Source organism: Athalia rosae, chromosome 3 (genome assembly GCF_917208135.1).
Source record: "Athalia rosae chromosome 3, iyAthRosa1.1, whole genome shotgun sequence".
In the NCBI taxonomy this organism is placed as follows: domain Eukaryota; kingdom Metazoa; phylum Arthropoda; class Insecta; order Hymenoptera; family Athaliidae; genus Athalia; species Athalia rosae.
Genome location: NC_064028.1, coordinates 14,699,478 through 14,722,132, shown reverse-complemented (window position 1 = coordinate 14,722,132; position 22,655 = coordinate 14,699,478). Strand labels below are relative to the sequence as shown.

The 22,655-nt window shown below is 42.1% G+C and overlaps 3 protein-coding genes across 9 annotated transcripts; 2 read left to right on the top strand and 1 right to left on the bottom strand.

Annotated features, from left to right (window-relative positions):
• The first annotated feature begins 23 nt into the window (after nt 1-23).
• Nucleotides 24-7,745, top strand: LOC105691948 (tyrosine-protein phosphatase non-receptor type 23). 3 transcript variants are annotated; one of them, XM_012410789.3, is made up of 15 exons: nt 24-553; nt 667-869; nt 957-1,279; nt 1,363-1,475; nt 1,553-1,956; nt 2,030-2,371; nt 2,446-2,669; nt 2,743-2,963; nt 3,037-5,266; nt 5,330-5,862; nt 5,945-6,217; nt 6,295-6,479; nt 6,567-6,865; nt 6,932-7,087; nt 7,154-7,745. In XM_012410789.3, the coding sequence occupies exons 1-15, from the start codon at nt 467-469 to the stop codon at nt 7,264-7,266; spliced, it is 5,706 nt and encodes a 1,901-aa protein (XP_012266212.2). In that variant the 5' UTR covers nt 24-466; the 3' UTR covers nt 7,267-7,745. The 3 variants fall into 3 exon arrangements, with proteins under 3 accessions (XP_012266212.2, XP_048509218.1, XP_048509217.1); XM_048653261.1 differs by having other exon boundaries at nt 2,431-2,669; nt 6,932-7,063; XM_048653260.1 differs by having other exon boundaries at nt 2,431-2,669.
• Nucleotides 7,746-7,924: 179 nt separating this feature from the next.
• Nucleotides 7,925-21,488, top strand: LOC105691892 (protein spire). 4 transcript variants are annotated; one of them, XM_012410696.3, is made up of 14 exons: nt 7,925-9,182; nt 10,728-10,759; nt 12,268-12,385; nt 13,325-13,515; nt 13,615-13,815; nt 13,969-13,998; nt 14,307-14,606; nt 14,697-14,886; nt 17,324-17,454; nt 17,596-17,749; nt 18,134-18,387; nt 18,470-18,736; nt 18,806-19,143; nt 19,238-21,488. In XM_012410696.3, exons 1-14 carry the CDS (start codon nt 7,988-7,990, stop codon nt 19,476-19,478), a joined length of 3,642 nt encoding a protein of 1,213 aa, XP_012266119.2. In that variant the 5' UTR covers nt 7,925-7,987; the 3' UTR covers nt 19,479-21,488. The 4 variants fall into 4 exon arrangements, with proteins under 4 accessions (XP_012266119.2, XP_012266118.2, XP_012266116.2 ...); XM_012410695.3 differs by having other exon boundaries at nt 17,596-17,779; XM_012410693.3 differs by having other exon boundaries at nt 17,596-17,836.
• Nucleotides 21,140-22,577, bottom strand: LOC105691896. Of its 2 annotated transcripts, none has more exons than XM_020855760.2 (3): nt 22,272-22,577; nt 21,816-22,199; nt 21,140-21,748 (listed from the first exon to the last, which is right to left on the bottom strand). In XM_020855760.2, exons 1-3 carry the CDS (start codon nt 22,513-22,515, stop codon nt 21,537-21,539), a joined length of 840 nt encoding a protein of 279 aa, XP_020711419.2. In that variant the 5' UTR covers nt 22,516-22,577; the 3' UTR covers nt 21,140-21,536. The 2 variants fall into 2 exon arrangements, with proteins under 2 accessions (XP_020711419.2, XP_048509238.1); XM_048653281.1 differs by having other exon boundaries at nt 21,140-21,720.
• Between the last annotated feature and the right edge of the window lie 78 nt (nt 22,578-22,655).

Sequence of the window (22,655 nt, the reverse complement as noted above, 5' to 3'; positions counted from 1 at the left end):
ACAACAATCGCCAACTTCGGCAACTTCAATCCCTGACAGACCGGTACCGCGTTTAAATCTTCTTCATCATGTAGTACAAATTAATTCGATAGCCGTACCGAGTAACCATACCCGTATGTCTTGAGTCGTGCAAAAAAATTATCTGAAATTTATATGTTATCAGAAATGCCTGTGCGAATCCAGTCTATCCAAATTGGGACAGACGTTTGTTTGAATCGGATAATGTGCCCATCTTTGTGGCATAAAAAAATCAGTGGACGTCTGTTCAACTAACAAGTTTCATCTTCTGCCCGTCACCGTCATTCGAACAGTGTTGAGAAAGTTTGTACGGTTTCCACTCTGCCTGTGACGTTAATCTGCGCTCTCACCGATAAGGTTGCTATAAAAGACAATTTGACAGCTCTTACAATTATTGCGTGCAACTCTAGACATTCTCCGTAATTACGGAATTCAAGTTTTTACAAAAATGGAGGCGGTCCCCAGGCTGCCCATGCTCTCGTTTGACCTAAAGGTCAGTCCAGAGCCAAGTTCTTTCGGTCCGAAACTAAAGCAGGTACGTTAATGTTTTATTTTTCTTGTTCGTCCCGCTACGCCTTTTGAATGATACCTTCATTCTATAGTCTTCGATTTTGTTACTTGAAATTTCCTCTTGTTTCTGTTTCTCAGTACATACGTGACTTTTACAACGAAGATCCGGAATCTTATAACAACGAGATACACCAGCTCGAATCTCTCAGAGTTACCGCAGTTCGGCCTCCGATCGACCTGACAGGGTGCTCTCTTTTGAAAAAGTATTACTGCCAGTTACATTTTTTACAGAGTAGATTTCCTATGGGAAACGATGGCGCCGCTGCTGTCACATTCACTTGGTACGTGATTCAGTTATTTTTCAAGGAAAGAAATGCAACAACAAGGTCCTACTTCAGTTCCTCTAATTGATTAGCATTTCTCTGCAGGAGAGATACTTATGCAAACATGGTCTATTCCCTGGCAAATATCAGGTTTGAGATAATATCCATTTTGTACAACATTGGAGCTGTGCATACGCAGTTAGGTTCTCAAACGGAGCGCACAACTGCTGAGGGAATGAAAATGGCTTGTGCACACTTTCAATGTGCAGCTTGGGCATTTGATCATCTGAAAAATACATACCCACAACCTCCCGGAGTTGATCTGGCCCCAGAATTGATGACTTTCATGCATCAGCTCTGTCTGGCTCAAGCACAGGAGTGCATTCTAGAAAAAAGCATGCTAGATAATCGCAAGGCTACTATTGTTGGTAAGGATTTCATCCTTGTGTGTACAGTAGTGATCGCCATTTGATTTTATACCTTGATAATTGTTTGTCTTTCTTTTCTACAGCAAAAGTTGCCACGCAAATTGTAGACTATTATAACTTGGCATTAAATACTTTGGAACAAGGTGGTAACGACGATGGCTCTGTCGCTGATACTGTGGGCAGTAAAATATTCAAGGTATATTATACCTCCTTAGTCAAATGTTGTTATTAAATGGAATTTATCATCTGACAATAATTTTTTTTGTCCCAAAGAATTGGAAAAGATATGTCCGTTTCAAGAAGCTCTATTACTTAGCGGTCTCACAATTATACCAAGGCCAGGCTGCAGAGGAGCAGCAAAAAATGGGGGAAAGAGTTGCTTTTTACAACGCATCCTTAGCCACTCTGAATGAGACTCGCACTCTCTATACCACCACAAAAGGCGGAGGGATCATGTCAACAAACGAAGACAAGGAAGCTGTCGAGGATGCGCTGACCTTTACTAACGATGTTATAGAAGGCAAACGGAAGGCAGCTAAGAATGAGAATGAATTTATTTACCACGAGGAAGTGCCGGACAAAGAATCCCTGCCTCCGATTAAGGGTGCTTCTCTTGTAAAAGGAATTCCTTTTAATGTTAATGACCCAGAAGTTTCTGGTCCAGATATATTTTCGAGGTAAGATATGGGTGAGTGCATTTCAGGTTTTTCTCTTTATTCAGTTTAAAATATTCGCCTGTCCTTGTTGTAGGCTCGTGCCAATGAAAGTGCACGAAGCTAGCTCTTTATACTCCGAAGAAAAAGCTAAAGTCTTACGTTCCGTTGGGGCAAAAATCGAGGAGCGTGATCAGCAGCTCATTACGTATCTTGCATCCTTAAGTCTTGACAATTTGAATTTATGGGATCCTGATAACAGAGATGCTAGTCCATTGGTTCTGCCCGACGAACTAGCAGAACGCTGCGCCGCGCTAAATGCGAAACCAAACGCAATTCAAGATCTGGTAGATGCGATGGGAAAACTCGCAGATACTTATCACGATGTTGAAGCAATGTTGAAAGATATAGACGAACTTCTCACTCACGAAAAGACTAGGTAAACGGTACTCTGATATGGGTCAAGTAAATTGTCATTTTTTTTAAATTAATTTGTAGAATTTCTTCTTGTAGGGAGACTGAATATCAAACAGTGCTTGGGAAGAGACCTCCTTCGATCGTAGCCACTGACTTGACTCGAGAAGCAAATAAATACCAAGAAGCGCATGCAAAGGCTTCGGAAAGCAACCAAGCACTACACAGGGCTATGACTTTGCACGTGAACAATCTCCGAATACTAGCTCAACCTTTAGCCAACCTGATGGCTCAAATTCCATCCCCTAAGAGTCGATCCAGTGGTAATTTGTCGGCGTTGATTCAGCAGTAAAAAATATTACAGCAAAACAAACTGTTTGATATTACTGTTTTCAGGCAGCGACTCAGCTGACAAAGATGCGGATGTGGTTACTAGAGAGCTTAAACGAATTTTGGGCAAAGTGGATGAAATGCGCAGACAAAGAAGCGATTTGCACGCCCAACTCAGAGCCTCCATAGCCCAAGATGATCTCACGCGACTTTTAGTCACTGCCAATACTGATACTGGATCCCTGGATCGTTTGTTCGCCGAACAAATCAGCAAGCATAACAGACTTGTAAGCCCTAGTCGATTTACGTCAACAACCTAAATGTCACAGTTTAATCAGCATTTTTTGAATTCATCAACAGATCAGTCTGATAGATCAAAACCTAGCCGCGCAGGAGAACATACTGACGGCTCTGACGGATGTCTATGCCCGTAGTGCGGATACCCGAAAATCTATCGACGAGGTTTTGAAGCGACGTGATAGCATGATAAATTCCTTAATCACATCTTACGACGCCTACGAAGACCTGCTGGCAAAGTCGTCGAAGGGATTGGAGTTCTACAGAAAATTGGAAACCAACGTTTCAAAATTATTACAGCGTGTCAAGAGCACTTGTAAAGTTCAAGAGGAAGAGCGCGAACAAATACTGGCTCGTAACAGCAAACCTACTGTAAAAAATATAGAGTTTACAAACGTGGGTGGAATTACCGAAGATTCTCAACCACCCAGCGGGGGATTGAAGCTCAAAGATTATCTCGCGAGCAGACAAAAGGGTGCTTCCGTTGCATCTACACCTAGCTATCAAAATCCATACTACGCCCAGCAATCCGGTTCACCTCAGCCAGTTCCTGCGGTTCGTCCAGCTCCTGTTGGTCAGGAAGGAAATGATGCGGGTTCTAACCTTCTCCCTGATACTTCGGACACTAATAGAAGCTATCAGTATCCTGCAGGTTATGCCGATTATTACAAGGCCCAAAGAGGAACCAACGAACCGTCCCATGCCTATGGATACGTAGATTACTCGGCAGGAGTGCTGAATTCTAGCCTACCAAAATCTGGTACGACAAACACCGCTAGCACTTATCACCAGGCAAATGGATCAGCGGAAACTACAGAGGCAACAAGTTTTAACGGACACTATCCTAACTACCCTAGTTCGATGAACGAGCAAAATCAGTACCCACCAAGTATTCATAGTCATTATTCGTCTCCGTCAACCACGCAGCTCCAGTACAATACTGGTAATTACAATCAATATCCTGGGTATTCTTATCCGGAACCAAGTTACACACCCCAGAATTCCGTGCATCAGTATTCCGCTGGAGAGAATTCCGACGTGAGTCACAGTGTCCCACCCGCCAGCTCTGGTATCGGACAGCAAAACCCGGCGCATTATCAACCGACTAAATCAACTTACCAGGAGACACCCCAACAGCAGCTGAGCCAGAGCCAACAAATTGCCGGACAAATTCGCCAGTACGAAACGCAGAATACTCAATTGCAACAAAGTCTGCAACAAATCTCGCAACATTCCCCACACATGTCGGCGCCGAGTAAACAGCTTCCTGGTCAATATCCTGAATCTTCTCAGTACCAACCTGCCATTCCTAATCCTCAACTGCAGCAGCCGATTCCCCAAACGCATCAACTTACTCCGAACGACATTCCGGTGCAGAGCCATAACAGCTCGCAGATATCTTCCAATGGTGCGTCGACAGGCCTCTCAACGCCTTACCCTCAAACTCAATATGGTGGCTACGATAGCTCAGCGTCTTATGCCAGTGACACGTACCCTCCAGGAGTACATCAGAATCAGCAGGGCTATTCAAATTCTACGACATCACAGTATCAGCAGATGCAATCGCAGTTACAATCGTACCATGGGCAGGCGTCCTATCAGGACGGAACGCAAATTCAGAAGGTCGATGGTATTACGGCGAACGTTACGCAAGGACAGAATACTAACGTCACGCAGAGCTATCCCGACTCGCAGCAGAGCTACAGAGGCTATCAAATTCCGTATTCGGCCGCCTATCAACCACAGAGTACGCAAAATTCCACAATATCTCAGAGCTACGCTGGTGGGAGTTATCAAAGCCACTCCGAAATTATACAGAGCCACACAAAACCGAGTGTTGCTCAAAATTATCAACAAACCTATCAGTATCCTGTACAGGGTCAGTACCCCAACGTTATGCAGCAGTATCAAAATTATTCACAAGGATACCAGAGCGGATATCAAGGGAATCAAGTTGCCGATTCGTTGACGGCATCACAAACTGATTCGTATAAGGGCCACCCTGGGTACGCGTATGATCCAATGACCGGCGGCTATCAGTACAGCTCCGGATATCAAAATTCTCAAAATTCACAGCAAGAGTCAAACGATGTTGGTAACAGCGGTACAGCTTTGCAGCAGAATCCAGCTTACAGTAATTACGTACCACAGGATAAAAACACCCAGTATACCATAGCCGGAAATAATAGCTCAACAAATCACACGCCCTCATCTCAGTACAATCAGTCGTCTTATCAAACGCCGAATTACAATCAGGCTTATTACACCCTGCCGTACGGCCACCAGGGGCAAGGTAAAAAGATGCGACGGATCAATTTATGAATTTATCATTCATTCATTCATTTTTTTCTATCAGAAAACAGCGGGGTAGAGACAGCAGGTCAGCAAGGGCAGACACAGACTTATATGCAGGCGTCCAACACCGCTACCAACACTACTACAAGTCCATCCGTGGAGAAACCAATTGTGCAATCAGACCAGCCAAAATCTAACGTAGATTTGCTAGCTGATCTTGAATTTAGCATAAATCATGCGCCTTTGGTGCCCGAAGTCAATCCTATCAATAAATCCGAGAGTCGAATAGATTTGGCAGAAAGTGAAACGATACTGAAACCCATTCCGACAGTGAAAGAGCTACCCGTTAAACAGGAAAGTGAACTTGTGACGGAGGCTAAACTCGAGGAGAAAATGGAGAACCTGCAAATCGTATGGGACACTTGGTACAACGACGTACAACCCAAAAACGATCCACTTGGCGATCCCCACGCTTTGCAAAAGTTTGCCTACGATGTTGAGAAGTATGAAAAATTCATAGACGGGCTCTTGACCACAACCTTGAGCGGTGCTACTACACTGGATATAAAATGGAAGGAAGTTTGTGATTTTCAGGTAAGACATAACGAAATCATACGTAATGCTTGGGGCGTTCGAAAGTTTAGTTTATCTAATACATTACCATTACGAATTTCAGGAACGCGAAGCCAAAAAACAATTGACAGCTGTAGCGCTTGCTCATGGATCAGACAACAGATCTGCAACGTCGATTCCTTACGATGGGTCAAGAGTAGAATTATCTTCCTCGGACCTCTATATAAATGCATCTCATGTTAAAGATATGACGCCTTGTATACCAGTCGCTTTTATTGTCACTCAAGCTCCGACGCCAAAAACTCTGGCGACGTTCTGGACGATGATTTGGGAACAAGAGTGTGAAGTTATTGCCTGTCTTGCATCGAATTCACAGGTAATTATGCGGGTGACAATAATAAAAATCCAACCAAACTTCACACTATTTAATTACCGTGTCATTTTGCCTCGCAGTTAAATGACGAGATATACTGGCCGACGGCTAAGGGAGATGACTTGACGATCGACAGCTTTATTGTTTCCCTGGAGAGCAGCATGAATCATACAACTTACTTACAGAGAATAATATCGCTGAAACACAAAGAAAAAAAGACTTCCAGGATCGTCGTCCACATGCAGTTCACAATGTGGCCTCCTAAGTGAGTAATTCTCTTGAACTTTGTACTGGAATTTTTTCTCCAATAGCCGCATGCAGCGATTACAACAAGAGCTCTTCATCTTTACAGTGGATATCCAAGCAGCCCAGGACCTTTGCTCACCTTTTCGAATGACACCCTATCTGAACAAGCTTTGAGACGTTCGAGAAGACCTATCGTCGTTCACTGTGTTGATGGTGGCTCACTCAGCGGTCTTTTTCTCGTGGCTGTGGCCTCTGTCTGCAACGTGAGGGCTGGGCGAGGGCTGGTCGATGCCGGGCTCGTATTTTCAACTCTCGTCAGATTCCGTCAATCGCTTGTCGACAAAGATTCTCTGCTCTTCTCGTACCGCATGATTCTCTACCATGGTCAAGACACGCTTATGAAACGTGAGTCTTAAAAATGACCCCTCATTCGATTTTTGTCAACATTTATTAACTCGTATCAACATTCAGGGGGGATTTTATCGTCGTCTCGGTCTACCTTCGAGTGCTTTGATGGAAACAAGTCGAAAAAGGGTAGGAGCAAGGTTCAGCAACGCCATCCCTCAGATGATTTTCTTCACAATCTCGCCGCAGGAATGCTACGTACGTCACAGAAATTTGGTTCAGGTAACGTGCACCGATATTAACGAAGCGATGATTCAGTTCTGTAATTGTTGGAGTCAATAATTTCAGGAGGTTCAAAAGAGTCTATAGCCGAGAGCTTGTCTGCGACGGAAAAATTGGAAGAGCCAAAACCCGTGGATCCATTAAGTCAACTAGATCCGATGTGGTCAATTAGGAAATAAACTAGAGTAAGATGATCAACAGGGCATCGCGTAAACGGTACAGAAGGTAAACCTCGATAGTGTGATACGAAGTCTTGCGTTAATTATTATACACGAAACAAAATATCATGAATTAAAGCAACTTATGAATATAATATATGTACAGTTAGAATTCGTACACAATATTAATTGCTGTCAACTCAAACAGTTAGCATTATTCTGATCCAACACGCCGTTCATTTTATTAAACAATTTACGTATGTTGACACCAATGATCGGGGGCAAGTTATTATGAACCTATCGTTCATCAATTCTGAATTTTTATACAACAATGACCACTATTTACAACACAGCGCTGACAGTTGGATACATCCATTCGTTTTGCCGATTGATTAGTACTCGACTGAATATGATGTAATTATAAAAAAAGAAAATATGTAACTCCCAAATATGTGGGTGAATAAATCCTGCTAGCGTTAATAAAAATATAATAAATCAAACACTCGATACATTAATTAAAGCGTTATTAAAAACAGAATTTTATTTGTTAAATTGTAATTGTTAATAATTCAGGTAACTTGTTAATCTTCATAATTTTATTCAACTTGATCTAAAAGCTCGCGGATAGATGACGCTACTTTTATTAATCCATCTCGAGCTGAAAAAAAATGAAGAGCTGCAAGCGCGGACTGCAGTTGCGCGCCGACCCCCAATCGCATCGCATCATTTTGTTTTTCGTGTGATGGCACTTGGCGTAACGGCCGTAGCGCATTACGATAATAGTGAAAATTGTGATTTGAATAACATAAACGTTAACAGACCCGTGATATACAATAATAATACTAAAAATCAATCAAATTATCGATTAGCCGCCGGTGTACGTGATTGTCAGTCGGTCTTCGATAAAAGTAGTATAAGTGGCGATGATCAGTTTGTGACAAGTGAAGACAGTGCAGATCGTGTTTTGGATTATTGTGATAATAGTGGAAGCAATGTGGAGGATTTGTGGCAAATACTCAACGGCAATAATGATCGTAAATTGAACTCCTGTTTTAATTTGACCTATAATGAAAAGAGATCATCTTGCGCAGCAATAATACGTTGTCACGATAGCGCAAAAAACGGTTGCAGAAATTACAACAGCGGCAACCATACCGCTAGCGATAACAACACCAAATTTAATTCTTCTTGGATTCTTAACAATAATAATTACAATTACCAGGCACAATTCATCGATGCGACAAGCGATAATAAATTTAGTAATTTTAAGGGTGTAGTTTCGAGTGCCCCGGATAGAAATTCGCGGCATAATTACTTCGCAGTAAATAGCTGCAGCGGACAAATGAACGACGGTATCCCTGAGGATTCAACGTACCCTCAGGATAAAAATTATGTACGGAGTCTCGGTAACCCAGGTGAACTCGAGTCTCTTGACGCAATCAACATGCCAGAATCGGTGACGGTCGTCGACTACCGGCCGGCGTTTAATTACAAAGGTAACGATCATCAATTTCAGGCTAAAATGTCATCTTACAAAATTCAGACTCCTATGAGAGGCACGAGATCATGTGAAAATACTCCGGAAGCAACTACCCCAGTTTCTGGAATGATCGGAGGATGCTGTGCAACCATCCCTGGACTTGACCATAAAAACAGCTCGTCAGGACCCAAGTGCAAATTGAATCACGACAATTGTTTGAGTCTTCAGGATATTCTCAAATCTTTCAACGGCCCCATTAGCCAGGAACAGGCATGGGCTCTTTGTTATCAGTGCGCCAAGTGTTTTAAAACTGCTCTACAACCTTCTCTACCTGGTACGATAGCTACCGGGAGGAATCCCACAGGGCTTTGCGATGTCACAGAACTTTCCCATGTTTTGCTGCATAAAGATGGAGATGTTCACGCTACTACCATACGAGTGCCAAGCGATCAACAGGGTCAGTATAAATTTTATACCTATAGAAAAAATTACTATACAATTAGATTCGCCAAGCATGAAATTGCATCGGTTGATCGTAGAGCGTAGTTGATGCTTAGATAGTAATTAATGGATATTTCTACAGGATTACCGAGGATGAGTTTTTAATCATAGTCTACACCGAGTCCAAAACTCCATCATCCTTATCTATCGTATATCAGGCTCAATGAAAAGGAATACACGCATTTCTGAGATAAGAATGGACGTTATAGCTCAAGTATCTTAGAACCAGATCATCCCGCTTGTCGTTTATTTATCTTTTATTTTCCGTCATTTGACCCGGTTGTTTTCGTTGACCTGCAGGACATGACGCTTCCTCCAGGTTTGGGTTCACTTGAGTTGGGTCAGGTCGTAAGCGACGTATTTGGCCTGCGTGAATAAGCTCACGGGGTGGGAAGTAGGATACTTGGGTGCGGAGGTGTCTAAAAAAACGTCAAAAAGAAAAAGGAGGAGAAGAGGGTGAGGCGGATGTTCTGCAGGCAAGGTCGCGCTCCATCGATCAATACGCGGTACGCCCACATGCGACGCGGGAATGATGATTTTTCACCACGCGGTAACGCATTTGATAAACTCAATAATTATTGGGGGTGGAAATTGAAAATAAGGAGCAACAAGTGGGAGGGATATAAAAATTAATTAATAGAGTTCCAGTTAAGGGGAGATAATCCGCGTTAAAATAATGATCGAACGCCGCGAGTAGCTTATGGATGATACTCGCGGCTGAACGTGTACAATCAACTGCGCGGAGATAACGATAAGCAATTTTTTAGTATTGGGTTACAGATAAGCTTTAGGACCTTGCAAGGTCGGTCGAGAAGGAAACACGCCGCAGATAAAGATCCTTTTCTCTCTCTCTCTCTCTCTCTCTCTCTCTCTCTCTCTCTTCGACTACGTGCGATGCTTCGGAGTTAGATATCATTATGAAATCCAATTAAGATAGTTCAACTTCCATTATATTTGCGATAACAAAAAAATACGAGAATTTTATATCGTTACATCATATACACGCGTCGATTATCACGGTTGGTACACCAATGCTCTGATTCGTGTGCGTGAATCATAGCTCTGTTACAGAGAGAATAATGCTCTACGCTACCTACGCTTATCTTTATTACAGCCATGCACACTCGATTCTAGGTCGACATAATAAATCTTACGAATAATGCGAAAACATTGCGCAACGGATCTACAAAATTTGACAACAATATTCCACGTTCCTATGCAGACTTCGAACTCATTCAAACTCCCACCCTTTTACCGCATATTTTTCCCCGATGCAATTGCAACGACTAATCTGTGACAATATTATTATCGCCCATTTTCGAGTTGTAAACAAGGTATTATTATATCGTCGGTTTAGTCATCGTTTCGTGTTCGATGACACAAAAAAAAAGATTAGCGAACTTCGCCCTGCAGTTGCTATGAATCAGTGACTGTCACCGTTGTTGTTATATTATCGTTTATGAAATCGGTAATAATCATTTTTTATTTACGTTTGTTACAGATTCCAGAAAAGAATTCACCTCGGAGCGCAAGGTATACAATCGATACAGACCGTCTTAAAATATCTTCACCTATCGTACGTTTGTATGTAATCATCGCCACGTGAATGACGTACGTGTAAATAGAACCTACTACATGAGAATTTTTGAATTACGGTACACATCTCCGTTACAATACAAATCGAAAACGGGGCATCGCATCACCAGAATCAAGTGGAACAGGTTATCATTATAAACCCGCATCGTTAGGTCGTCGATCGCACATCATAGTTATTATTATTAATAATATTATGATTGGCTGATGAACCGGGCCGATTATTATTACCTCACACCTGTGCGCCCGTTTTCAGCGCACCTTATCCTATATTTCAATTTTCTTTTTAAATATCAGCAAACGACAAAATTTCATTTTTTCAACAATTTTTAAAGCGTCGCGCAACGGACTGCATTTATTTACAGATACATCAATACCGATACGCGTCATTATTCACGTATCTACACGTCAAGAGCATCTTGCTCATTTAATATTTATTTTTTTCTTCTCGTTCGATGCTTTTTTTTTGTCTCACAGACCCGTACACACGTCTCTGCGTTGCTTCTTGCCATGCTGACCCCCATATTCGTTCTGTATGGTCATCATCATCATCATTATCATTTTTCCTTCCTCATCAGTTTTATCTTCTCTCCGGTATAGAATTCATGCATACATACATAGCTGCTCATAAGCATGTACCGTACATACATATACTGTAGTAATAATATTTGCGAGTCAGCGAAGAGGTTCTTGATCGTGGCACACTTTGTCGCTTCTTTGTGATTCTTATTCGCTGGTATATATACATTATACATGTATATAGGTATATTTCAACCCATTCAGTATGTATGTACGTATGTATGTATGTATCTGTGATATGTACTACATGTTATGTACTGCGAGACAGAACTCACGAGCGTTATCGTTCTCACGGCCCTAAAACTGTGCTGCCTTGTTCGGTTCATCAAACTATGGCGCAGTGTAGTTTTCTATGTATTTTATCAAACTTTGATACTTTTATATTTCATTATGCGTGTATACTCGAAATTGAAAAATATTTCGTAGGAGGCGGTCTTCTAGTTTGCTCATATTATTATTATCATTATTATTATTTTCATTACCTAGTGCAAATCTGCTAATCGGTGAATATAATAGTTCAGCGTCTACATACATATAACTAAGGATATTATGCGCTTTTTTGTCAGATGTATATTTGTAAAGTTGTTCGAGTCCCACCGTGTCGAGCATAATCTGCCACCACCTGCAACTCTACTTGTACATCAGCGATGCCTGCAGCAATAATATTTCATCGAAGAGCTTGGCCCCGCGCAAGTTTCAAACGGCATTAATAACGGAATTCCGACTACGAAATAGAAGAGGAGACGCGTTGCGATAAGAAAATAATGCGACAACCGCCTCACTTACGATTAATAAGATATAATGATCGAATATGATATTCCTGTTCATCTATAATTTTTGCTTTTACTACTTTCTTCTTTGTTTCCCAGCTCGTGTTCTCACTGGGGGTGATAGTTTTCGCTGCTCTGGATTTTGGCTTGGACGAAGAAGAGGAAAGAACGGTTGCTCCGGATCTAAATGCGCTAATAACAATTATGACGCAACCTGGTAAGCGCCCTTGTTCATTTCATCGTTGGTATGCCATTAGAATTTAAATTTTATTTATTCGATTGATTTTCGTTTCGTTTGAACGCTGCAGACACACAACTAAAGCGTCAGAAGTGCTCGTTTTTTCCACTACTTTTATACAGGTCAGTTTTGGAAAATTTGCTTAGTCACTTCTTGAGGGTAAAGGAAACTTGGCGTACACGTGGGGACCACGTGTAGCACGGTCCATTTCGTGGGAAATGAAAAAAAAAAGCATTCATACGCATTCCGTACGGAGACTTTGTTCCACATGTGGGAATTATTTACAAAAGTAGTTTTCAATTTTTGTAATACACAATTAGCGGCGTGTATGATACGTTATTAATTGGTAATTAATAGAAAGTTAAGTAATTATTTCAACTGGGTATTACAAAGATGTTATTTATCGTGAGAAACTTTCATATGAAATATTTTAGTGATGCGATGGAAAATTAGTTTCAGGACGGTTCACATAGTGCAGCGCGGCACGAGGTCGTTTAAAATGAAAAGGATCGGCGAATCAGCGGGGATTGAAAATTGTCGTGGAATATTTTACCCGGTACACAATTAATCGGTATAAAAATAGTAAAAATAACTGTTTTCAAGTAGCTATATACCAACGAATTTTTTCGTCTTCATCGGTCGACAGATTTCTCACGGTGAATGCGTCCGCGCGTCGTCTGATGCTCCGTTGCACCGGAAGTAGTTACGGATCTGGTGGTATTTATAGGACAATGCCGGAATTCCGGTGACCGGAATATCTCGTTCGCCGCTGCTATTGTATACCGATTTCCCCTTTTGTAAAATCAAAAATCGTTTCATTGTCAATGCATACGCGTGACCAGCGGTGCGGAATATCCGAAAGGTGAATAATTCCGTCGTGTAGAAAGAAGGGAAACAATTATTCACTCCCCATTTCAGAGGATGACCCCGAGGTCGAAGACAGACTTCAGGAAACCGACGACGAAGGAATAGAAAGAGACTCTTGCGAAAGCGAAGATGATCCTCTGCATCAGGCACCCGACGAAGACCTCCGCCATGTGCACCAGGGATACAACGTACGAAATACACCGCGTTCGACGGAGCCGCGTTCACTCAATACCGTACTGCAGGTTCGTTTATGTTTTTAGTTTACAGCGATGAAAATTCTTACGCTCAGATGTAGTACGTACGTATAATAACGAAGAAACTCTACTCTTTTTTTCACGCAGCTGTGTACGAGGCATCTTCAAGGTACATCAGAACAAGCGGATACTCATTACAAGGCTGTCGTTCGAGCCCTGGTAGCAGAGGCTCTGGAACTTTCACACTTCCTAGAAAAAGTTGCAGCTGATAAACAGGGAAATTCCTCATCTTCTGCTCTTGGGAACGCAGGCGACCGGCACCTGGATACTCTGGACTTCAGCGATTGGGTTAGCATTCCAAGAGATTGAATAAAAATTTTTTTCGAACAGGGTATCGGATTAAAAATTCTGTGCTAAGATTTGACTTTTTTTTATCCTATGCGGGGATCTGCAGTCGGACAACTGTTCGAATAATTAACTCGTTTCCCTTCCGTATTTTAGACTAACGTCAGGATATGGCGGGCGCTGCAAGTACGTAGGTATAAGATAGACATAAAACATAAAGTGAAAAAAAGAGAAAAAAAAAAAGTTACACGCAGATCTAATAGCAGCCTGTTAATAATAAGTACACATTTCATCAAGCGATGCATTTGCATGCAGCATGAGATCCGCTTTCTTAGTTTCATTCGTGCATTAATGGTTTTCTTCAATCAATAATTTTTCGCGCCGATGAACCTCTTCCACGCGAATTTCTGCATCCGAATCTCAGAGCTCTCGATTCACTAGAATTCTCGCTTCAAAAATTACCCGACAACCAATGCCGTCCTATTTATTTTCAGGCGAGATTTTGGGTGCAGGTTATCGAAGAGCTACGCAAGGGCGTAAAACTGAAGAAAGTCGAAGATTCCATCGGCCACGGAGGGGTAGGCGGCATAGGAGGAGGACGTGGAATAGGAAAACGTGTGCGAGGCACAGGTAGAGGTATAGAATTCGAACTTACACCCTACGAAATTCTAATGGACGATATAAGAGCGCGGAGATATCGTCTGAGAAAAACACCATCGCCCTCCCCTCACCTCAGAAAAGACGCTCACGCCGTTATACTGGACTTCATCAGGAGCAGACCGCCCTTGAAAAAGGTACGAACTCACCCGACCCGATCGTTACTCTTTTCTTCGGTCAATTCTGCTCTGATTCCTCCGCAACGTTCTCATTCCTTACTCGTCTAGGCATCGGAGCGGAAATTACCACCCCTCGAGAGACAGTCGACACCGAGAGAATTACTCATGGAGAGTATAAAGAGACCGCCGAGACCCCTACGTCCCTCCTCGAGTCCCAAAAAGCGACCTTCGGCTTTCGAAGACGTACGAGAAGAATGTACGCCCTTGACGTCGACTCCCAAGAGCGATCGCGTCCCAGGTAAATTTTACCACGAATAATTCTACCTCCCGCCTTTAGATCCACCGGGAGCAAAAGTTGAGCTCCCAATGATCAGCTCGACAGGAGCGTTCGGTTTTTAACCGCCCGTTGGACGTAGACGAATTTCATACCGTGCAGAATGACCGAGACGCGGCTGCGGTTAGCGGTATCATTCATTACAGATCATAGCGTATAAGGTATATCGGTGGAGGGAAAGGAAAGGTAAGGAAATGAAAGCAACTCGGTCCACGGTAACTCCGCGCTGTCTTTTAGATCTCAGTGAGCCTCTCGCCGTTCCCCCGGAGACTAGCGTTGCGTTAATTTTCGTGGTATCATCTCCGTCAAATTTTGATAAATTCTCGTCAACTTTTCACCCGCCGTACGCGATCCGGTTTTCGAACCGCGTTATGTTCCGTCAATTCTCTACGGAGAACGGGAAATACAGACGATACAGACGAGGAGTCGCGATAATCGGGAAGCTGGGCTAAAGATCAGAGACACCGTTGCGTAATCCGTGTTGAATATCATCCAACAAAACGTATACGGTGAACGTGAAACTCGAGTGTAATATGCGATTGGAAATGGAAGTTTTATCCGATGAGTTAATAACGAAGATCGACGTGGGCCCCCCCTCAGCTTATAGATCAAGTGAGTCTTTGTAAGTTTCTGTTTCTCAGTTCGTTCGATGTTGATGGGAAACAATCCTTCGGAATCTAGGTCTGGCGCTCTCTCTTCTTTACAATTGTTTCTAAATAAGTATAATTGAAAGTAAAATTTTATACCCGACTACATACAATTTGTTACAAGTACAACTGAAAAATAATGAGGCTCGAGGGTGCGGTCTACGATACTTTTTCGAATAGATCCTCGACGTACGAATCAATAAAACTATCCCTTGAATAGATCTGCAAGTTTTTAATAGTCGATAAAATGAAAATTTTAACAAACCGCATAGAACCCTTACCGTAGTGCGCAAGAATATAATCGCGATGCGTCATAGGGGAGCGGAATTCAGTTCACCCCCGTTTACTTGGGACATGCGCGTTATGAAATTTCACACAAGTAATTTCACCCGGGCGAACAGTCTAGGGTTGACTTTTAATAAGAACACGACCCGCGGTCCCTGATACAGTCAATATATATATATATATTTTTTTTTTTTATCAAAGTCTCCTCGACGGAGCGCCGACGAAGATTCCTTCGTGTTGTACAGTAATTCGCTTCAATGACAAGTCAGGCGTTTAAAGAGTGAGAGGGGTGATAAAATCGGCAATAAAAATAAGAAATGAAAGTGTTGGATCATTCGATAATTTTAGAATGAAATAAACACGAATCATTTGATTGGAAATTTATTCGTTCTACGCGACGTTGATATAATATGATCAAATATCGGCCAATCGGGATTACCTCGGCCTTTATCGGCGGTATGGCTTCGTGGGTGTTGTAAAAAATCAATGATTCGGTTTCTCGTGACGTACAGACAGAACGCTACCCGATAATACGATACATCGGTTTTGAAATTGCTGAAAAATAAAAAAAGGATCGCCTCAAGATTAATGGAATCTGAGTGAGTTCTCGCGATCGTCGTCGTCGTCGTCCTGATGAGATATAATTTTGACGAGCGGCTGGCAGGTCCCCTCATACAGCTGTAAGATGCGATCAATAATCCAGTTGAAACGAGACGGAAATAAATAAAGCAACGCTCGTCTTGCGCGTCACTAATTGATCATTAGAAAAGTCTCAAGTTATAAATTCATGTAGAGAACTCGTACAAGTGCCAGCGGTACCCACTTCGAAGAAACGTAGAATAATGCTTTCCGCCATGGGAGTTTTTGAAGCCGAGTTACCGCAAAAGACGAATGATAATATGACGGGTGGCGTAATATCGTCGGTGATAAAGGCATAAAAATTGTAACATGCTGTTAGCGGTCGGTGGCGAATCCCGAAGGATTGTCCTCGGGGAAGTTCCACCTGTTCAACAAGAACAGGAACAGGAACCAGCGCAGGACGTAGCGGCGCAATGGCTCCTGCAGGATAACAATCAGGAGCCTACGGCCATCAATTCCGGTCGGCGAAACGACGAGCGATCTTTTATCCAATTAAATTCATCGATGAGGGGCAGCGCTAAGGACGGTAAAAAAATAGCAGCCGAGGATCTCCTACCGCAGGATAAACGTCGCGCGAATAGGAATTGTAAGTCGCGTAGGAGACGCGTTAATAGGGTTTCAGGTAATCATTCATCTTTCATTGCATTTATCTCGGCAACGAACGTCTCCCAAAGCTGACTATAAAAAATCTCCGCTCTTTTCCCTGCATTACCCGATTCGCAATTCGCATATAACACATACCGCATGGCCGTCATGTTCGCACTCCGCCATCGCGACGTTATCCGATTACCTATATAATCTAATTGGAAATATTAATTGCGATATTTCAGGTGATTCGTCAACGGCACAGAGCAGCGCGGAACTTGCTACGACCCCAAAGTCTTCCAGGCGAGGATCCACGGAACAAAATACCGCCCCTCGTTGTCAGCCACGACGATTGATCATCCCGGTTGATTTCAAGGTTGTATGGAACTCTATCTGTTCACCGATGTGTATTTTAATTTTACCAATAGATCAAGACGTTCGCTTTTTTTTTCTTTCAATAAACAAATGGAATTCTCGAAGATTTTCTCACAGTCCTATTTTATTGAAATTACTTCAGCTGGATGGGGAGGACGACGATGAGGGTGACGACGATTACGACGTTATCGGGAGGTTTGAGGAAGACGTTAACGTCGGTTGGAGGGCTGACGCAGATGAGGACGTAGACGATGAGCACGTAGAAGGGCAATTCGGGAGGCAGAAGGGGAGAGCTGGTGAGTCAGCGAATCCCTGGCGAAGAACAGGTGGGCTCAGACTCACAAGGAACGAGTACCATCGTTTCTGCGATACTCAACTAGAGTGTAATTTAAATTAAATATTCTCTTACGTAGATGTCGTTTGCCAACGCATTTTTATTTAGTATCGCATGTATATCGATACCTACGTAGAGAGTTATCGTATAATTTGTCCCGAAACACGGTACTTATTCCTCAATGAGTTTTATTATTTTATTCATCATCGCCTGTGTCACAAAAATATTTCCAGCGTTATCCCTAATAGATTTTTTTCACAGAATCAATGCACGTCTCCAGCTTGTGTACATCGGAATCCGTCCAATGGACAAATATTATTTATTTATTTATTTTCATTTGCTGCAGCCTACGATCTAGCAACGCAGTGTCCATCTAGAAGAGTGTCGAGCCGGAGGCACACTGTGGTAGGTGCTACTGGGGCGGGGCTCGGGGTTGCAGCTGGGACATTGTCGCTACCTCATTCCAGACCCCAGAGCAGACAGCATGACCCGAGGAATCGAACGGACCCAAATGTGAACTCCAAGCTCAAAAACAGGGAGGTCCTGGACCCAGAGCTACCCTCGAGTATCGGTAGCTCACAGGATGAACTAGCTCAAGAGGTATTCAGCTGATCGTCATTTCCTAAATTCATTCCAATTAGCAGAGGAGGAGGATCTAATTCGCACCTCTTCCATATTCCAGAAGTCTCCGAACAAAGGAAACGCGAGTCTCGGAGATATGTTCCTCGACGAGCGTCTGTCTTTAACCCTCGAGGAGATTGTGCACATCCGCAGTGTCCTGACAAAGGCAGAGCTTGAATCGCTTCCTGTGGAAGGTAGGGTAAAAGAGGATGTCGAGAAGAGACGAGTCTGTTTTCTTTGCCTGAAGACGAGATTTGGGATACTGGGACCCTGGGGCCAGCGTTGTCGTCTCTGCGAAAGAACAGTCTGCGTAAAATGTTACTCCAAGGTTTGTTGACGCTAGATTATGTCGGTTTGGCCGGTACGAGGAATGAATTCGCCTAAATTTATTCTCCAGATGCGAATACCCACGGAGCATTTCGCTCATGTTCCCGTCGTTCTCTTATCTCCTGGCCTGATGCTCTCTCCATCTTCCGAGATCGATGGCAAGGAGTATTCGTCTCCCAGTCATGGGACCGTTCGCAGTCTATGGCCACGCCCTGCTGGCGGGGTTGGCTCTGCTCCAGCTTCTCCGGCATCTAAGCGCCGGGATCCGACTCTCCGGAATACGACACCAACGCTGACTCCCTCCTCTGTGAACATGACCCACCAGGACGAGGATGGTGCCGCATGCAGCAGCTTACCACCGAGTAACAACAGTCCCGCCGCTGCCTCCGCACAAACTTTGGATAAAAGGTAAGTGCATTGTTTTATTTTCATAAGAAGCGGCGCACCGTTTGGGCCCCAGTTTCTAAGTTCGTTCAAATGTTCGTGTTTCGCATTTTTTCAGTCGGAAATTTTACTGCAGCAGTACAAACAGTAGTCCGGCTCGTACGTCCGGTTCGTCGTCGCGCTACGGAGGTGGAGATGTGCGAGTCGCCGAACGTCTGAGGGGTGTTGCGATGGTCGTTTGTCACGACTGTAGGATTCTGGTATTACAGATAATACAGAGTTCTCGCACAACTCGGGCGACGATACGCAACAACGTTATTTCTCGTCTGACTTTGAACTTGTCTCCGATATACGTCTAAAGCAAGATAGTTAGCAAGAATAATTAGACGAATCATCGATGAGAAAAATTATCATCTCCATCATCTCATCGCATACACGCATGTACCGCATCGAATATAGATTAGGTAGGTGGACCCCTATCTTCTATACACTTTGAAAAAAAAATATATATATATATTATTGCAGGCACGATAAAAAGTTGGCCTGAAAAAATTCTATAGATTCAAATTATGTATACACAACATAGTGCTATTTATTTTCGCGCATGAAGGAAAAAGTAGAAAAAAAAAAAAAAACCAACAAAAACAAACAAAAAAGCAAAAAATAATATCATCAACTTAAATCGTTCGAGATGTATTTGTTCCCAATTTTCTAATTTCTCAATGTTTCAATTATTTTTTTAATCCATTACACAAACACAGAATCACACGTGTTAATGAATACCCCATCACAGGGTGATGATTTTAATTCAATGTTAAGTAGTGAAAAGAATATATATATATATAGCGTAATAATAAAATAATGAGCAACGCGGCGTAAAGGTTGAATGCAATCGCAACGCTTAGGAGACTCCTGTAAATAATCGTGTAAATAATTATTACACAGACTATTCCAAGTTTTTTGTTGATGGAAATGGCTAGGAATATTTACAAAATCTCCAAATGATTATCCGACGATTTTCACGCATATGGCGCTTGGTATGAGCATACATACGTACCTGTGTACATTCTTGTACGATATGTATGCACATATAAATTATGTGCCGTAGTCAAGGTTCGATGCATTTCATTTCTCTGGCATCACTACTTTCTGACGCCGAGAAAATCCTGAACGGATCAATATTAACCCATATTAATTGAGCCATGCCGATTACTTCATTGGATTTTTTGGCGATGACCCCATTTCCGTATAATATCTTTTCCCTACTCCGTTAATTATTGTTAATCAATTTTTTCTACCCATGATAATTTCTCGCTGGATCATCTAATGAAGTTTCTCAGACAGCGATCGCACTGAGTGATTTTTTTTCATTTTAACTAGTGAGTCCCATTGTTTGTAATCATCGATTTTTTTTTATTCTCTATTTCATGTTTTCATGTTTGTAACATAATTGAATTATCGAAGTATTATGCACACGTCATGCACAGTTTCTGTGAGACTGTTGGCTAAAGAAATTATTTTTTTTCTGTTTTAGGAAAATTTGTACAGTTAAATGTTGAGCCTACGTAGTTTTGTTTGTTTGTTTATTTCTTGGTGACAATATCAACATATATTGCCCTCTCTCCATGCCCTGTTAATTACTGCAGCCCAAGTACATAAACGATTCCGTCATTTCAAGACATTCCGTGCTTTGGCTTAATTTTTATTAGTAGACAAATTTTGTGTTGTTATAATTATTATTATCAATATCACCATTGTCGTGCGTGAATGATGTGGCGTTTGAAAAAGAATTGAAAAAAAAAAAACATATAGGAAAAGGATAAAATTGTTGAAAAAAAAATCAACTGCAGTGAATATATCTGTATATACATACATGTATACGTATGTATATATAATGTAATAATTCCAAATACATATTTTAAACATCGAGTATATATTAAATACTTTACACTATACTATGCCACTATACGTATAGTTATCTATCGAATGTCCATCTACTTTTCCGATGAAAATATTTATGAAAAAAAAAATTTGTTTTCGGATATATCGGTATGTCTACGGCTCAAATGCGCATCAGAACAGAGGTAATTGTTGGGCAATTCTCAGAATGTGTATCGTGCAGGCCCAGATTGAACCACGGTAAAGAAAAAAAAAATGTAATTAATTATAGGTATTGTAAAGTTTAATGAAATTCTGTGAAAATGTAACAAAAGAATTTTAGATGATAGATGGTAGCTGAAAAAACCATCAACAAAATAGTAGTGGTATATGAATCCAACTGAACTATCAAATTTAGGTAGAATATTTACAATCTCGATGACATTGTCGTTGTCGAAGTCATTGTTGAATAAACCTGAATAATAATCATACGTATCGTGTGGATTCCTCAATTTATTACTAAACTCGATTTGTTCATCTCATTTATTTTTCATATGATTCTCTCGTACTGGAGTTTGACCCTTCCTACGAGTCGCTGAAATTGTCGGCAGTATCTCGCAGATGAAGGGTAACGATTTATCGCAGGAAACCACCGTCCAAGTTCGATCCTTATCCAAAGCAACACAGCCCCTGCGAGAGCGAGGTTCCCTCCTAGCCCATCCCCTGAAGTCGAAACATCCCAAGGGATCATCTGCTCAGATTAATTGTAACGAAGTTTATTTTTACTATTTTTAAATTACTCATCTTACTCTTATTACCGAATTCATTTTTCCATATGGTCCCTTTCCCTCGTCTACTCAGACCGACAAAGGCACGACCGTCAGTTTTTAGATTATTTTCGATCAAATTGGGCAGCAGTTTAGTTCTTTCAGGACTGGCTATATGCGCCAACGTTCCTCCGGAAGCCGCACAATCCTTACGAGCCTCGGTGAAGTCTTTAGGAACATCAGAGAATTCAAACAGTCCTACAGTCGGAACGCAGGTACGCGTTTTCTCTGATCCGTTCAACGGGTTATCATCAGCTTTGTAGAGGCTGTAGTAATCGAATCTCAAGTCGTAAACGAGATCGGCAAATCCATCGACCTCCGGGCATCCCAAGGCAATGCAATTTGCCAAGTTGTATTCAGATTTAGCGGCCACTCCTGCGTTCAAATATAAAGTGAACGCGATGTCGGTACTACAAGTAGGTATTTTTATTTCCTTTTAATATTTACCATCTGATATTCTCCGACCAAAGTTGAATGCCAGGGCCTTTTTAGCGACCGCAAACTCCTTGCATTTTTTCAGATCCGACACGTTTCTTCTCGATAACGCAGTCAAGGTTGATCGGGCGCGACTCCTGATCAATCTGTACGATTTTTCTTCACGATAAATTATTTGAGAGCACCTAATATTCGCTGGAATCGAACCCAAATGGCTCAGAAGGATGGTAGAGCAGAGTAGATACGCGGTCTCCATTATTTTGTAGGATGACTAGAATTGCGTGCAGACAGCGAATGGGGTTTTCAAGAGGAATTCAAATAGCCGGTGGCATTGATTGACAGATTTAACAAACAGCTTCCGCAAGCCCGATCAACAATTGCGGTAATTATAAAATA